This window comes from Malaya genurostris, chromosome 2 (assembly GCF_030247185.1).
Source record: "Malaya genurostris strain Urasoe2022 chromosome 2, Malgen_1.1, whole genome shotgun sequence".
NCBI classification, from domain to species: Eukaryota; Metazoa; Arthropoda; class Insecta; order Diptera; family Culicidae; genus Malaya; species Malaya genurostris.
The window spans coordinates 249305012-249321154 of NC_080571.1; the positions used below are offsets into that span (position 1 = coordinate 249305012).

At 36.1% G+C, this 16143-nt stretch overlaps 1 protein-coding gene across 3 annotated transcripts in view; it reads left to right on the forward strand.

The window, feature by feature from the left end:
* LOC131429250 (protein quick-to-court) overlaps positions 1-14578 on the forward strand; it is a 72705-nt gene extending 58127 nt beyond the window's left edge. For 2 of the 3 annotated variants that reach the window (XM_058593299.1, XM_058593297.1), the window contains exons 3-6: positions 4922-5908; positions 6028-6267; positions 12579-12668; positions 13093-14578. In XM_058593299.1, the coding sequence (XP_058449282.1) occupies positions 4922-5908; positions 6028-6267; positions 12579-12668; positions 13093-13296 (1521 nt within the window). In that variant the 3' untranslated portion in view covers positions 13297-14578. The remainder of the gene's footprint in view (positions 1-4921; positions 5909-6027; positions 6268-12578; positions 12669-13092) is intronic. The other variant, XM_058593300.1, reaches the window with a different exon arrangement.
* Positions 14579-16143: the final 1565 nt, after the last annotated feature.

Below are 16143 nucleotides of genomic sequence, written 5' to 3' on the forward strand. Positions count from 1 at the left end.
CACCATAAGCTTAGCTTAGGCATGTTTGATTCATTATTGTAAAAACGAATTATTAAACAAATTACGTTTTAATGATTCATGTAAAATTCCTTTCATTTTAATGTGTTCTAGGTATTTTTCGTTTTTCGGAAAATATTACTTGTGATTAGGTAATTATAGTAACCCACAAGAAATCATGAATCTCAAGCGAAGAAAATGTTCAAAAACTCAAATGCTGAAGATGCAGCTTCAATTTCTTGGATGATAGGCTGGCTTCAAATATATTATATATCAATATACTCCAGGGAATCCAATACAAATCGAAAATAAGCATGACAGTTACACCATTTCGTGTTGGAAAAGGTTCAATATTATGTAATAGTTTGCGTTTCGCCTGCACTAAAATTTGAAACGTCAAAAGTAATTGAACATGATTCCCATTTAGGCTCAGAGCTGCAAATTGTCAGTCATGTCAAATGACCTTGACAAACTGACTAAAATCATCGTCAACTGGTATCGGTACGGTCAAAGTGTCTGTCAAATGAGATACTCGATAGTTCAATGACCAAGTAGAAGTATACTCAGTCAAAGACAGGTGACGCATTTTGTTCTCTCTCTCATTCTTCTATTCCCTGTTGAAGTAAAAAAATTCCATGAGAGTACTAACATAAACATAAATTAATAAAGTTAATTGTTCTTTGTAAAAAGTCATCGGATTTCGGAGTTTATTGGTGTACATGAATTTAATTCAATGTTTATGCTGCTTGATTAATATTTAGTCACATCGTAATCAAGCAGTGACAGGAGAAATGACATAAACTTCCCAATCTTCGTCGTGCAAAGTTGCTCGTTGATAGTGACATTTAGCAGCTCTGATTAGGCTGTGAACCATTTCGACGTTAATTTTAACTTTTGGTTAAAATCTGACAATCGAGTGGTTAAATTTATGTTGTCAAAAATAACCCTGCTCGAGAACATGGTTATTTTTGACAGATCGATGGTAGTTTTTCGACACTGAAAATTCTTAAGTTGAAATTAGTTCCAGTGAAAAATAAACCCAAATAACTTTCCGTCCGTCAAATTTTGAAATGGGCCGCAGTTTTAGTTAAATTCAACTACTCGACACAATATAACCACTCAAGTTTCAGATTTCAACCAAAAGTTTAAATTAACTGCGAAAGTTGGAGTTGTAATTTATTCGGAGTTCATTATGATTACCACATGGAATTCCGAATGAAAATTTTTCGGCGATTCGGAATTCATTCGTATCTGATAATGTGGGTGCATATGTGTATCAAATAGAGTTATTTTCTGTCAGACTTGCTATTCAACTGCATAAAAACCCCTCATCCCCTTCCACGAATAGATTTTAATTATCCAAATGACACATTTTACTTTGAGATTCTGTACTATTGACCTGGCGTATGCTTAATGGCAACTACTTGAACATTAGGCACAATGCGATAACCCTGAATCTAAAACAAAATCATTCCTTTCGTCAGTTCGTTTCCGTTTCGACAGCTGTCTGTCACCAGCAGTGCTGTAAAACTTCATTCAATTCAATTGAAACTGAATGTGGAACACATTGACAATCTCTCCACTGCAGTAAACTTCACTCTCTGACACACACAATGTTTGCTGACGGCCCGAACGGGCAGCATTCAATTCATCACTCGTTTCTCTTCAATCGAGGCTCAGTTTAACCACCGTCAGTTGATCTCTTGAAATGTCAAAATATCTCTTTCAATAGTGTGAGAGCGGCCTTCAAATGAGGTTCATGTAAACATTCGAATTGGTTCAAGAAAATAGATGAAAGACAAACCAAATAGCAGAAATATCAATCACAGAATACACATAAATTAATTGTTTCCTCCTTTAGTTTTCATTTTTAATACTTTACTCCATTTATAATTCTATTCGTTCGAATTTGCTTACTACCAAGAGCGAAGGCGTTGAAACAGGTAGACTACTTGGCACTCGAAACTAAGCAAACAAAACTTCAAATGACTAGGTACGATTAATCAACTGACGATGAATTCCGGAAGCTTCACTTGAAAATGGCAGCAAAAGTCAAATGAATAAGTAGGGATATGCTGACTGTCAGCGGCCATAAATTTCATTTTCATCTTATATTATTCGATTGAAAATGAAATTTAACCGCACTGGTCACCAGAGCTAATAAAAGTAATTTTCATTGACTGAAAAATAGACGAAAATGACAAGAAATTACTGTCATTCTCAGCTTCGCTTGCAAACTATGAGAACGAAATCCATGTCCAGTCAATGACATAAGCGGGACAGTAGTTTCAAAATTGTATTTTTCCTTTCATTTGCCCTTTCAGTCATTTGCAATTTTCAGTGAAAATCTTATAGTATGCGGTGTCGATATTCAACCAAAGCTGTGAGAATTGAAAACGACAGAAAAAGGTTTCACAATGAGTTCTAACTGTTGGTGCTCGAATTTGTAGTAGTTTTGGTTTCCAAAGAAGTTCTGGGATGTAATTACTTCGATTTGCCATATTTTAGTCACTTTTTCTTTTTATAGCCAAGCGTCACAGATTTTCAATACATCGATGAAAGAATGAGAATTGAAATTATGCTGTTGCTACCTGGTTTCGTCTTGTCACAGAGGAAAAAGTGGCGTTGCTCTCTCATTTTTTCGATGAGAAACGAAAATGCTTCGTCTCTCTTCGTTTGTTCTGGCTGTCACACTAACAGCTGCACGCTTAAAAATAGTTACTCAAAAATGAGTAAGATCTCACTCATCTACAGAAAAAGTGGAACAACTCTAATTTAGAGTAACTCCGAAGTTACTCAAATTTGAGTTCTTCCACTGGAAACGATATTTGGGTTAAATTTACTCATTTACTGAGTAATACTTTATTTGTACTTGTACCAAAAATAGAGTAACTATCACTCAAATTTTGAGTGAAATTTTATTTCACATATACCAAATTTGCAAAAAAAAACTTGCTCCTTTTCTGAGTGTATTGTATAAAAATATTAAGTAATTGAACTCAATACTATATCAAGTGGTGGTCGCTTGGAGTAGTGTGACAATCGCAAATGAACATGCATGTCAGTTATACTCAGGCACCAATCATACACTTATTTCTCATAAATGACATTTGAGCATATTCGTTTCCATTCTAACGCACAACACGGAGTTTATCATTCCGGTTTTTGCAGACACAACACCGTTCGTGTTGAGCGACTCACCCTCGAAATACGCGATCTCACTAACAAAAAATACAACCTGTTACTACAAATGGTTATTACAACTTTTAGACTGATATTGCGAATAGTAACAAAAAAACGAGTTCTTGCGTTAAACTCAAATTTAGAGCAGGAGTTACTCAATATCATTGATGATAACTACTCAATTTTTGACGTTTCCATGTATCATTTGAAAATGAGTAACTAGTACTCCAATTTTGAGTAACTTTTTCTAAGCGTGTGCGCAGTTGAAGATATGAAACAATACACTTCAAAAATAAACTGTGTAAAATTTGGAAATTTTAGCCAAGTTTAAGTAGGCTTCGTTTGCTTCGAAGTGTTGCAATTATTATCGACTTTATCGTTGCATCATACTCCTAAAACAAATATTTGTTTAAAATATTTTTAAATCATAACAAGTATTTTAGTTTTATATTTCAGTCAATTTTCTTTCCAAAGAATCTTATCAAAAATTGACCCAAACAAGAAGTTTAGATGTAGTTAAGAGTCTAGATTAGATTTGATTCAACAAAATCATTACTTTGGGTGCATAGGATTCTAATCTAAATTCATAAGTTATTTAAACAGACGTTTTTAGAGTGCTTTTTTTTCAATTTTGAAATTAGAAAAAGTTTTATTTTAAGAAACTGACTGTTCAAAGGTGATCATTGTCTTGTACACTAAAAATTCGACGTGACGAATGAAGTTTAGCTCAAGCATAGAAATGTAGGGCAAGCGTTCAAATGTTTGCATCTTCAAAGTAACCCAGAAACGACAACATGTCTGCTTTCTAAAAAAAGTTGAATTTTATCAATTCAAAATCTCGAATATTAATTTAAAAATGACTCAAAGGTTATTATTATCAATCGAAGTCACACAAAACCGCCATCGCTAAATGCATTGCTAGTTTTATTTTTGACAATAATTTATATTGAAAATCTAACATCTAACATTCTTTGATGTCACATATGCTCCACAACATTTCGATTATATTGATTCTAAATTTTAGATATTTCAGTTGTTATCATATTTATTATGACTACAACATATCTCGATGAACATTAGAAAAGGTCCCAAGTGCAAATGACAGTTTCTTTTGGTTTAGTTTCTCTTTCAATTATTTCGGCAAATCCCAGTGATTTCTAACAAATTCTACAGTGCATATCGAAATTTAATGGTTTTTGCTATCTTCCTATGTGAAGTATTATATTATGTTCATTTGCACTTGGGACCTTTTCTAATGTTCATCTTCGTATAAAGGGTGTCACGACCAAAAATTGGTCAAATTGTTAAAGAAATCAAACCGTGTTTCATTTTCAAGCTCAATTCATACAAAATAAAGAAAATATATTTACTCAAGCTTACTTGTTTAGTGAATGCGAATTCCCGGCCCATTCGTTTACCTTTCTCCATCAAGTTCTGCTTAAGCCTAGTTGGTCACTTTCTTATCGCAAAACATCTGTATGTTTTGAAATACGTCTCTCTGTGAACTATCTATAGCAACTTTTTGAGATTTTGCTAGACCAATATTTTTCTGTTGGCCGGAGCCCTTTAAGTTTATTTAAAAACAATGTTATGGCACAATATGAAAAGGTGATCGTTTTACCTCTCTCGAATTCAAGGGTACCATTCTAGAAGAAAAAAATTGCGATTAAAAACTCAATATTCTCGTAGTATTCAACAAAGTGAAGTTAATCAATTTTTTTTCGTCTTGTTCCGTTTTCAGTCTTTAAATCTTATCAACTCTGGTGGTCACAGTGCCAGTTGTAACAGCAGCGCCCAGCGATCGCCCCGTAGGCCACACACGCCCTGTGATTCGGTTTCCACTGGGAACAGCTCAATATCACACAAGAGCCCGAAAACGCCACCGGTTTCTCCGGAATCACCCGTGACCAGTTACTTGGATGACGACCTAGACTCGTTGCACAGCTACAGTAGCTCAATCGCGAGCGGAATGTCGTGCGACCATCCGTATGTTGCCCGTAACGGAACTACGTTCAGCGGTCGCAAAATGAAATACGTAGTACACTGCTCCAGCCATGCTGGGCAGACAGGGGAGGACTATCTCACCCCGACCCAGCGGGCTCAACGACAAATCAGGCGACTAAAAGAGCTGCTCACCCATGCCCGGATGGACCTAGAGCAGCGTGATAGTGAAATCTTAAGACTTACCAAAGAGGTTGTAGAGCTTCGGCTCTTTAAAGCATCGCTTAGTTCCCCGGAGGAACGATCCAATTCTAGTGATGCCGTGACGGTACGAGAGAACACAACCAACGATGCGAATACCCCTAGTTCGCAGGGTATATCACCGATTGTAGACCAAATCGATGATGGAGTGAAGGCGAGTCCACGGCACCATTTGCATAATCATGGCATCCATCAGGTGCAATTCATGGATAAAATGTCTACTTCTGAGATGCAGAGCTCGTTCGCTGATTCAGGCCACTTTGAAGATATTACGACTTCATCAATTCACTCGAAGGACTCGTACGTGCACACGCAGGATCGTGCTTGCGGAAACGACGAGGATTTGAATGCCGAAAAGCAACGTTTGGTAGAGATGTACGAGGCTCGCATCGAAGAATTGGTCAAAGAACACCAGGCCGAGGAACAGGACATTCGCATGTCTAACAATGACCGCGTTGAAGCTCTATTGCAAAAATTGGCCGAATCAAACAGTAGATACTGTGATTTGGTTCCTGATTATGAGCAGGTGAGTTACGATTGCTTTTTTGGTATCATATTTCCGATCATGAATTGGTCAACGGTAGAGTTCATGATGTTACTGTCATTCAAATCTCTTCATTTCCCACGTAATTTTTCTTTTCTCAGGCAAAGGAGCGCATCCGCGAGTTAGAGAAGCAACTCGAAGAGCTTCATGCTCAGCTTCAGAATCAGGAGAACAAAGCCAACAAAATATATTTACATATGTACGCCAAAGGTCACGATGGAGAAACCTTGCAACATACTGATCGTGCTATTGAAATGGCACGTCAATCTCCCAGTCGAGTTTCGGTACCGGAATTGATGCAGCAGCTTCAAGTGACCCAGGAGGAATTGGAAAATATACGTGTAAGTTTGCTCAAACGGATATCGTTTGATCAGTAGATCGAAGGATCGAAAATGTGTATTAATTCACGAAGCCATGCGTAACTCTATTGGTGCCTCAATGTGCGGTTTTGCGACAGTGCTGTTACCCATTCTGTTTCATTTTATTCATGTTCTCGTTACTCCTGCTACGTTATGTCACACAACAGTACACAGCAAAGGAGTGTCTATTCATCCATTTTGGCAACTTGCAGACAGTTTCACTTGCCAATGTTAACATCAACTAATGTATAGTGTTAATGATATTTACTCAACATTTCCTCAGCCATTCGGTGTCGATTCTCGAATCAACATAGTTGCGAAAATTTACATGAAATGAAACCATGAAAATCAGCTGTTTTTCAAAGAAGGACGTATCTTACAAAAGTAAACAAATCGAGGTTCTCTCTCCTACCAATAAATGCTTCAAAATTCTACAATTTTGTTTAAAAATTCGTATTCTACAAAAATCTCAATCTTAGTAATACAAAGAACTATAAAAGGCGAAACTGTCAATCCATTTGTTTACGCAAGTTTCGCCCTCCGTGTTCCATGCCAATAAACAGGGCGATACTTCAATTGCTAGTAAGGAAGGGCGAAACTATTTATTTTCTTTATTTTAGATGGTTACCGAACGTTTTATTACTGGAAATAGTAAAAGAGACAACAAAACTACTCACAGATTTGTCTTAGTAGCGAAAACCAGCCAATTTCATGAAAAATGCGCAAGGGCGTATCTTTATAATTCACACAGGAAGTATAAAAGTAAACAAATCGAAAAAGGGCGAAACTCTTTTTATGTTGATTTATTCAGTGGATATAAAAGGAAAGTGGTAACATTTGCGTGCCTTTTGAAGATAAACTAACAATTCATCGACTAATCATAAATTGATCAGAGAATATACGATAATTTCTAAACACGATTTGAAACCAAAGTCGGAACATTCATCGATGATTTTCTCCATTTGCTGTCAATGTTAGATTCGCCGTTCTTTGAAAAACAGCTGAAATGTAAAATGTGATGCTTAAGGATCCACCCAACGAAACCGAAATATTTTTCCATAGTCACATTTGCAATTTTAATATTAACATTTTTGTCACAATAGAATCGTTCAACTTGAGCATGAAGTCACACACACGCATACCTACAAGTCGAGGGAAACAGGTTTTGCAATAAGACATCACAATTCTCCGTTAATTTTTCAAAAGGGCGTATAAGCAAGTGACAGTTTCTCTTTCTTTATTTTCTCTTCTATTAATTACTAGGCGGTTTCCACGTTTATCACTCATCTCTTTGCATGAAATGATACTCAACACTTTCGACTGTCAAACAGAATAGTGATATCAAAGAAAATCTTTTTAATCACATCACAATAATCAAAAGAGAGAGTGCTTAAAGAGAAACTGTCACTTGCTTATACGCCCTAATGAAAAATCAACCGAGAATTGAGCTTGTGATGAATAAAGTTCATGTTTGAAATGTACCGGTGGTTTGTTTACATTTCCGATTAGGTTTTCTATCGTCACTGCTACCCTCAAACGGATGAATTTGACATTTCAACAGTACTGTTTGTGAATAGAGTTTTATTTTTGTTTGTCTGTTGACAGACAGATGATACCGTCTATTGACAATTCGGTTCGTTTTGTTTTAAAGATTTATTATATAAAAGTGGCTAGTTGCGAAGTGTAGAGATGATTGTTTAAGATGTTTTCTTCGCGTTTTGTTTAAGCTTGTTTGTAAACAGTACCGCTAAACTGTCAAGGATGAAAGCTTGTTAAAAAAAAAAACGAATTACACTTTAATAGACATTAGAATGAACACGTGAACAAACCACCGTTAGCTGTCAAATGATGTTCATTTAGTAAACTTTGTGAGGTTACGTCGTGTTCATGCAAAACCTAATTGCAACACAGTGTGGTTAACTATGTGTGACTATTTTTTATTTTGTTTTGATTATAGATTCAAATTTGATCAGCATCGAACGAAAAAACAGATTGGAAAAATGACATGCGAATACCCATGTACCGCGTAGAAAATTTGACAGTTCTTGACCTAATTGCAACACAGTGTGGTTAACTATGTGTGACTATTTTTTATTTTGTTTTGATTATAGATTTAAATTTGATCAGCATCGAACGAAAAAACAGATTGGAAAAATGACATGCGAATACCCATGTACCGCGTAGAAAATTTGAAAGTTCTTGACCGACGAAATCGGACTCTCGAAAATCGACCGATTAGTTTTATGACTAAGTTGAGTAACACATTCGAATGTATTTTATAGGCATATTAATCTAATGTTCAATTCCCATAAGCGTCTGTGCAACAAATGGTCATTTAATCGATGGACCCGTCTGCGGATTGTACTGACGAAACGCTACTAAGTCGGTGGGATAATCGGGACGGTTTTATACGGGGTAATGAAAACCACGAAAATGTTACCGCAGAGACGGGACTCGAACCTGTAGCTCGAAAAACTCGAAAATCGTGAGCATCATACTTTTTTGCGAGTATGGCGCCATCAAGCGAGTCCGCGTCGAAACTCGTACATACAAGTAGGTGACATAAATGTTGAATTCTTTCGCGCCAAAATAGTATCACTGCGCACCTATACAATTGACATGAAATGTTCATTGTGATGCCGTACGATGGCGTAGCTGAGCTGAGGATTGATTTTTCTCTAAGCTGACACGGTCTTCCTGTACCTAACTCCTAACCGGGGAAATTGTTTTGCCAATTAAACTACCCTGCATATGAAAACACCTGTAGAGACAGCCTAATTGACTGGAAGAACCAAGCATGTTTTGCTTTACTTGGCCGCCACTCCATCCTCTGTCTATGGAACACACACACATACCACATCGCAAGTATATCTTTACTTTCTGCTTTGCCGTCAGACGCTGGTTTTCATTAAGAGTTGCATTCGAATGTCATATTTTCAATCTGTTTTTCTCGTTAGACACTGATCAAATTTAAAACTAGCTCGAGGCGATTCTACGTCATAACAAGACTAAAAACAAATCACTTTGGTTGTAGAGTTTTTAACCATGTGGTAATAATTCGGCCTTGCGGATTACCGAAACGCTATGACTCTTTGTACCAGGGTTGCGAATCGAAACGAATGCGAATTTTCCCCAAAATCTATTTAGCGGTAGCTTGAGAAAAAAAACATATTCCGTTTTTCAACAATGGCTGATTCCTTGAACTAGTAAATGGTACCTTAAGGCCACCTGGACTAAACCATGATGTTTTTGCACTTAGGGTTCACAAAAAATTCAGACTAATTAACCAGTAACAATCCGATGCCAAAACGGCTTTCATTTATACTTTTTAGTAGCATTTCACCAATGGCTCAGCGGTTTTCTAGTATCTCCCGTTCAATTCATGTAGTACCGATTTTTCCATCTCTCGCAATTTTTCCATAACTCTCAAGCGATCGGAAATTGCTGGTTTCGACACATTGAATGCTTCAGCCAATTGATTTCAAGTTTGTGTGCCGTCTTTGCCCAGTAATGCCTGCAATTAGGTGAGTTTCCTCGACGGCAATCCTCGTTTCTCACGTTTAAATCACAATTTTTGAAATATTTAAACCATCTCTTGCATGTTGTATGTACACTGAAAGTCTCTTTAATCATTGGATGAGATTCGAAGGCGGAAGCGGGATTCGTATGAAAACAAAATCAAAATCAACAATATTCGCAATTGCTCGCTGTTTGGCATCAAGTGCGTCATATTCCATAGATTGGCATTGAATTTTAACCTGATCCGAATACCAGTTGCGGAATTAAAGTATGATGAGTATTTAAACTTTAAAACCGTCGTATGAAGTGACTTTAAAAAAAAAGTTTAATAAATCTTCGAAATTAGACTTGCAACTGTTCCAATTTCAAGGTCTAGTTAATTGATGGCCAAATACACCGACCTCGGCTATGCCGGAAATAGTGGTCAAAACTCCAAAATTAATATTTCACCGATTTCTCAGAAACGGATGAACTTATTTAACTCAAATTCAAAAATTCAAATGAAAGGTCTCATAAGGCCATAGGCTTCTTTTGAATTTTGTTCGGATCTGGAAATACAGGATGGTAATAGTAAAAAATTTCAAGCCATCTCAGAGATGACAATGCAAAAATATGTGCGAAATTTTCAATACTGATTTCCAAACATTTTATTAGATGATGTTCATGCAAACTCAATTCTGCTACACCGGCTCCAGGTTCCAGTTATCGGTAGTACAGAAACAATTAATGGTCCTCGATTTTTGACCAAAATTTTTATTGTACCCAAATTTAATAAATTTACTGCGCGTAAAAAAATCAACTCCCCCTCGAAAAATGGTAGAATCTGACAATCAGAAAAATCGTTATATTGTCAGTGGCGTGAACTAAAAATCTAAATCCATAAATTTCAAGCCCTTAAATTGGAGCACTTGATTAAAAACAAGTTCGCAAAACTGGTTTATTTAATCTCCTCTCCAAGGCGCCCGCATCTCAAACTCAACGCCATTAAATCCTGTGTAAAACTTGCGTCATTTTTACACACTTTGATGCACTCTTTCTTCAAATCCTTGTAATTTCTAGACCATTCATACTCGCCCAGAATTTTTCTATTGGGCAAAGTTCTGTCGAGTTTGGCGGATTCGACATAAAAACAACCTCTTTGACTTCGTAACATTTCATCACCTGTTCCGCATAATGGCACGACACCGAATCAGGTCAAAGCAGAGTTTTATCACCTTCGCGGTATTGAAGGAAGAGCAGAAGGCGCTGTTGGAGACATTATTCTGTATATATTTGACTGTTAATGGTGCCCATTTGTTATAAATAGCTTGCTGAATTAGCCTCATTCACAAATCGCTGGCCACATCAAGTACTTCTTGGTAAATTTATCAATCTTCTGCTTCTGCTCTGCTTGACATCCACCTTAATGCGCATCTCGTCGTCCATTACGAAGCATTTCGGCTGCATTAATCTCTCGCGGTACAACTTCCTGGCGCGGGATTTGGCAACCGTATCCTGTTTATCGGTTCTGTTAGGCTTGAAGACATGAAGTTCGGAACGTTTAATTGTCTACTGGACGAACCAGACGGACGTAATAATTTCTTTGGTCACGTCCCGAATTGGACGGCACGGATTGCACTTGAAATAGTCTCTTCTTGCGTTTACGAGGTTGTACTTTCTCGCTTTTAGTCTTCTGCCAGCTCGCCGCTGGGTTTCCTTGAATTTTAGTCCAAGAACTTATTGCTTGGAATCCATCTCGATAACCGTGTGACGAAGTTTCGTTCGTGCAAGCATTACACTATAAACTAGTTTTACACAAAATTTAATTACCTTCTACCTATGAAATAAAAAACAATTCACAACAGAAAATTTTGCTTTTCATACGAGTACATTATTTCTGTTAATTTCTTGGTGTTTGGTGATGTTTAAAAAACCTAATGTTGCTAAAACGTTCTCAAACATTGAAAAAATACTTGAAAATTAACAAATTCTATTGTAAACATCATATAAACCACATCTTTACAAGTGTAAAGCATTATTTTCCAAGGAGGCACGGTATATGTGGTATTTACTTTCACTGCAATGCTCGGTAACATTGATGACCCCACTCTTCTCAAGTAACAAACTTAACTGTTTCACCGAAATGGTTTTGCTTTTTCGGATAACAAACTTGTTCGGTAAACAAATTTTTACCGAAATTTATTTTTGATTTTTCCATAATAAAAGTTCCGAAATCTATGATATATTTTATCATATATTACAGAGCGTTGTGACAAAAAATTCACACAATGCATAATTAATGTCGTTTTCGTTTGAGAAAACTGAAACTAACTCAGGGTAGTTTCATCAAACAAACACTGTTCACTCTCAAATCTTACTATATTGGTTTCGCACTTAGCAACGGGGATTCTAGCAAACCTGATATAAAAATCAGGTTCGATTTTCAGTTCAACAACGTTGAAACTAGGTTCTAGCTTCAGACAAACGGTTTGACAGCAGTTAGGCTGGAAACTGAGTAAGGTTTGGCATCAAGTGAAAACGACATAAATGAACCAGCGAAGTCTCGGAAAGCTCATTAGCAGTTTTATTATCGTGAATTCATGATCTTTGTTTCGATATTTATAGTTTTAAGAGCACCGTTTCCCTTAAATTTTCTCATATCTCTCTATCTTTTACTCTTAATAGTATAAACCCAAGTCAAGTCAGCTGCAATGAATACGTACTACAACTTACACTAATAATTCTAATCTAACTTTTACATCCTTTTCCTCGGTTCCCGTTACTTCTCCCTACAGGATACAAACTATCAGCCAGAAAGTGGAACTTCGCACGTTTTACTGAGCGCAAAAGAAGCTATATCGCTGTGGCTTTTGGGCGCCCGGAAGGTTTGTAGTTGGAAAGAAATAAGTTAAAAAAAAACTTCCACAAATTTTTCGTTTGGTTTAGAATTGACCGATTTTAAGTTGGCAATTTGGTTTTTTTTCTTGATGTAAAAAAGTCCTCAGATTGATTCTTTTGCGAGACCTGCTCTGTTATGATCAAACGCATGTGTTTTAATCAGTTTGCAATATCATATTAGAATTCAATATGCGAACTTATAAATTTCGTTCGTCGCGAACTCTGGCATGGCATTTAGTATTAATATTTCGATTTTGGATCATCATACATCTAGTGTTCCTCTATCTTTCTAAAGCACTGTTTTGTACGAAATTTCCTTCTTTTTGCACTTCTGTCGCTTTGCATTGTTTGCAATCCACATGCAAGTCTCGAACTTCACTGACTAAAATCATTTGCTTTTTTCTCCTTTAGACCATGTACAAGCGGTTGGTAGACGCCCAACAAACAAAGAATAAAGTCGATCCGGAAGTCACGTTACAGTTCCTCAAAAGTGCGATCTACTACTTTCTCACGGACAAAGAGAACTCACAGGGGCATTTGAACGCAATCGAGAGTATTCTCGGATTCTCCGACACAGAAAAATCTAACATCGACAAGGCAAGGGCTTACAAATAAAGGAAGAATAATTTTTCTGAACGAGATGATACCGGAAGAAGGAAAAAGAAATAAACCAACGTTGTTATCTTCTATAAGATTTTAATGTTCATGAGTATAAGAAAAAAAACTTAGGCTGCTATACTGACTTGCTAAAGTAGGCAAGAACAACATGGATATTCAAAATATTATAATTATATTGTGATTCTTACTGATATACGTTACTTTATTTCTACTCGATGAAATTTCATTAAGTTCCTTTTATTTATTTAGTACATTCTAATCTAAATGAAGTTAACCGATTTTAACTACTGCGTGCTTCATCATTAGCATATTTTAAACTTGGTTGAAGGTTACTTTATTGTACGCTGGGTCCTATTATTCAATTGATAATTTTTCCTTGATAATAGTATTATAGCTAATCCATGAGTTGACTTACAAGTCTTTGGAAGTAATTTCTAAAACTGACAACAGAAACATTAAATTATTGCAATTAAATCTAACTACCAACAGTGATTACCATAATACAACAAAAGTTATATTTATACTTTATTGCTTATCACATCTCGATGGAACACAAACAGATTCGTCCATTAGCTATCAGAAAACGAAACCTCAAAGCAGATTACTGTAGTGGCAAAACAATTTTTCAGAAATACATACACCCACATGCTAAGCGCGCTGCTTATTTTTATAATGACAAGGTGATCTCGAGAAGAGAATTAATTTGCATCATGTTCTCAACGGGTTCGTAAACTGTATTTAACAAACAGAAGTAGTAATGTATCATTTCTCAAATTTGTAATGTTTTGATTACGTGAGTTGTGTTGATAAGAGGAAGACAAGCTATGAAACTTCATACTAGCGACAACTATTTTAAACAATTCATTTTCATTTTATTTCAGTTTGTTGGCCAGACAGTGAATAGTGATTCAGTAAGTTTGGATGTTACACTGAAACAGTGCCTAATTTAGGAAAAATTAATAAACATAATCATGCGTCTATTCTGCCTGTAAAACATTGTTCGATTCAACGTTTTTGCAAAATCAATAGAAAAAAAGAAAAATATTCTAACCAAATAATCCTGCGAAATGTCTTACTCAAAAATTGAAATCAAGGAATATTTCTAGTTACAAAAAATGGTGATTCTCAAATTCAGATGCGATAACAGGAAACATTTATATAGATTCACGAATTGCGCGCGCTGGTAAAAGTAGGCTATAACAATACATGTATTCAAATGTTGTAAGCACTGCACATACGAAGATAGGTTAAAGAAAATTGGGTAAAGATGATAATAAAAGCGTTTCTTTTATCCGAAATTCAGTCAGTTTTTTTTCAGACGGTCAGTTTTAAAAATCCACAGCATACACAATGTTCATTGATGTAAATGGGCTAGAAAGGGCTAATGATTGCCAGAAGAGGGCACTGGAAAATCAAAACATTGAAATGCATTATTTTTTTGAATGTATGAAACTAACTAAATATCTAATCGATCGACGAATGGACAACGATGCGTTGGATCTGCGCAATGATTTGTCTGAGTGGTTTGATTCGGTTCTTAACAACAATATTCTTTAGTCGATGGGTAATCTATTGGTTGGTGAACACTTGTTGCTCTCGGATTGAAGGATCTGGTTTTTCATCCCCTTTTCATTACTTGTTTTACATAATTCAAGTTGGACAATAGCAAAGCGAAGTCTTGACAATTCATTCCTTTTACGATTCAGATGATCCGCCTCCTTCCCTCTTCTTCACCGGAACGTCAGTGACAGTGACGGAGGTTGACGGTGACGGACTGTCTAAATCGTACTTTAAGCGGCTCTTACATGATTATTAAAAGTGTCATTACGAAAAAGTAATGTCTATTTTGATGAACGTTTAAGGGCAGTAATGATGAATTCTCCATACAAATTTGGAATATCATTATTTTAGTAATTATTAAAAATGACAATAATAATTCTCGTGTAAGGGTCGCTTCTTCTTCTTCTTTCTGGTTGGCGTCACCCCACTTGAGATGACGACGATTGATGGCAATTTTCGTGTATAGACTTTATATTCACTGGGCTACAAGCTAAAAATTCGCTGTGTGGTTACATCGAGTCGTCAAAATACGGATAAAAATTCTTTTTTTGTCGCGAAATACTCGAATTATCACCGCACTAACACCATTCAATGTGCTCACCTGTTAATAAATTTACCGAAAGTGAAGAGCTGCTTTAAAGTGGATTTCGGTCAAAAACATGCAAGAACTGAGTTTCTTTTTTTGAGCGTGCAATTTAAAGTAAATAAATTGTACCCCTTGGAAATTTGACTGCATACCTACGTTGCCAGGTATACCGATGTATTTTTGAGCTCTATACCGCAGTATTGTAATTTTCACGGTCGGTTAGAATAGATTGCGATGCGATAAGATAGCGACAAAATGCCGCAAAGATAGCGAAACTGTCATTCGCATCGATTCAACCCCTTCGAGACCACGAGCCAGCAAAAAATATTTTTCAAATTAACCGTTACAATGACATATTTCTATTAGCAGAATAATTATTAATCAAACTTCAATCATAATGAATTCATTTTGATAATGCGTATGTGATCTGCCATCGGCTAGAACTGGCACGAATTTTTAAGCGTATGTTATTTATTTGACATAATGATTATTTTGTGCTTAGTATGTTTCCTTTTCATTCATATTTTGTATTAATCGATGCCTTGATCTTCAAAACCTCGTGCTTTATTCGAAACATTGTCGATTTTAACTATAAAAATAAACTATTACAATAAATTGTAAATCGTCCACTCCAAAAACTTGGTCGTCTTTGACCGATATATATTTGTTGATGCTTTCAATGAACAATGAAATTACCA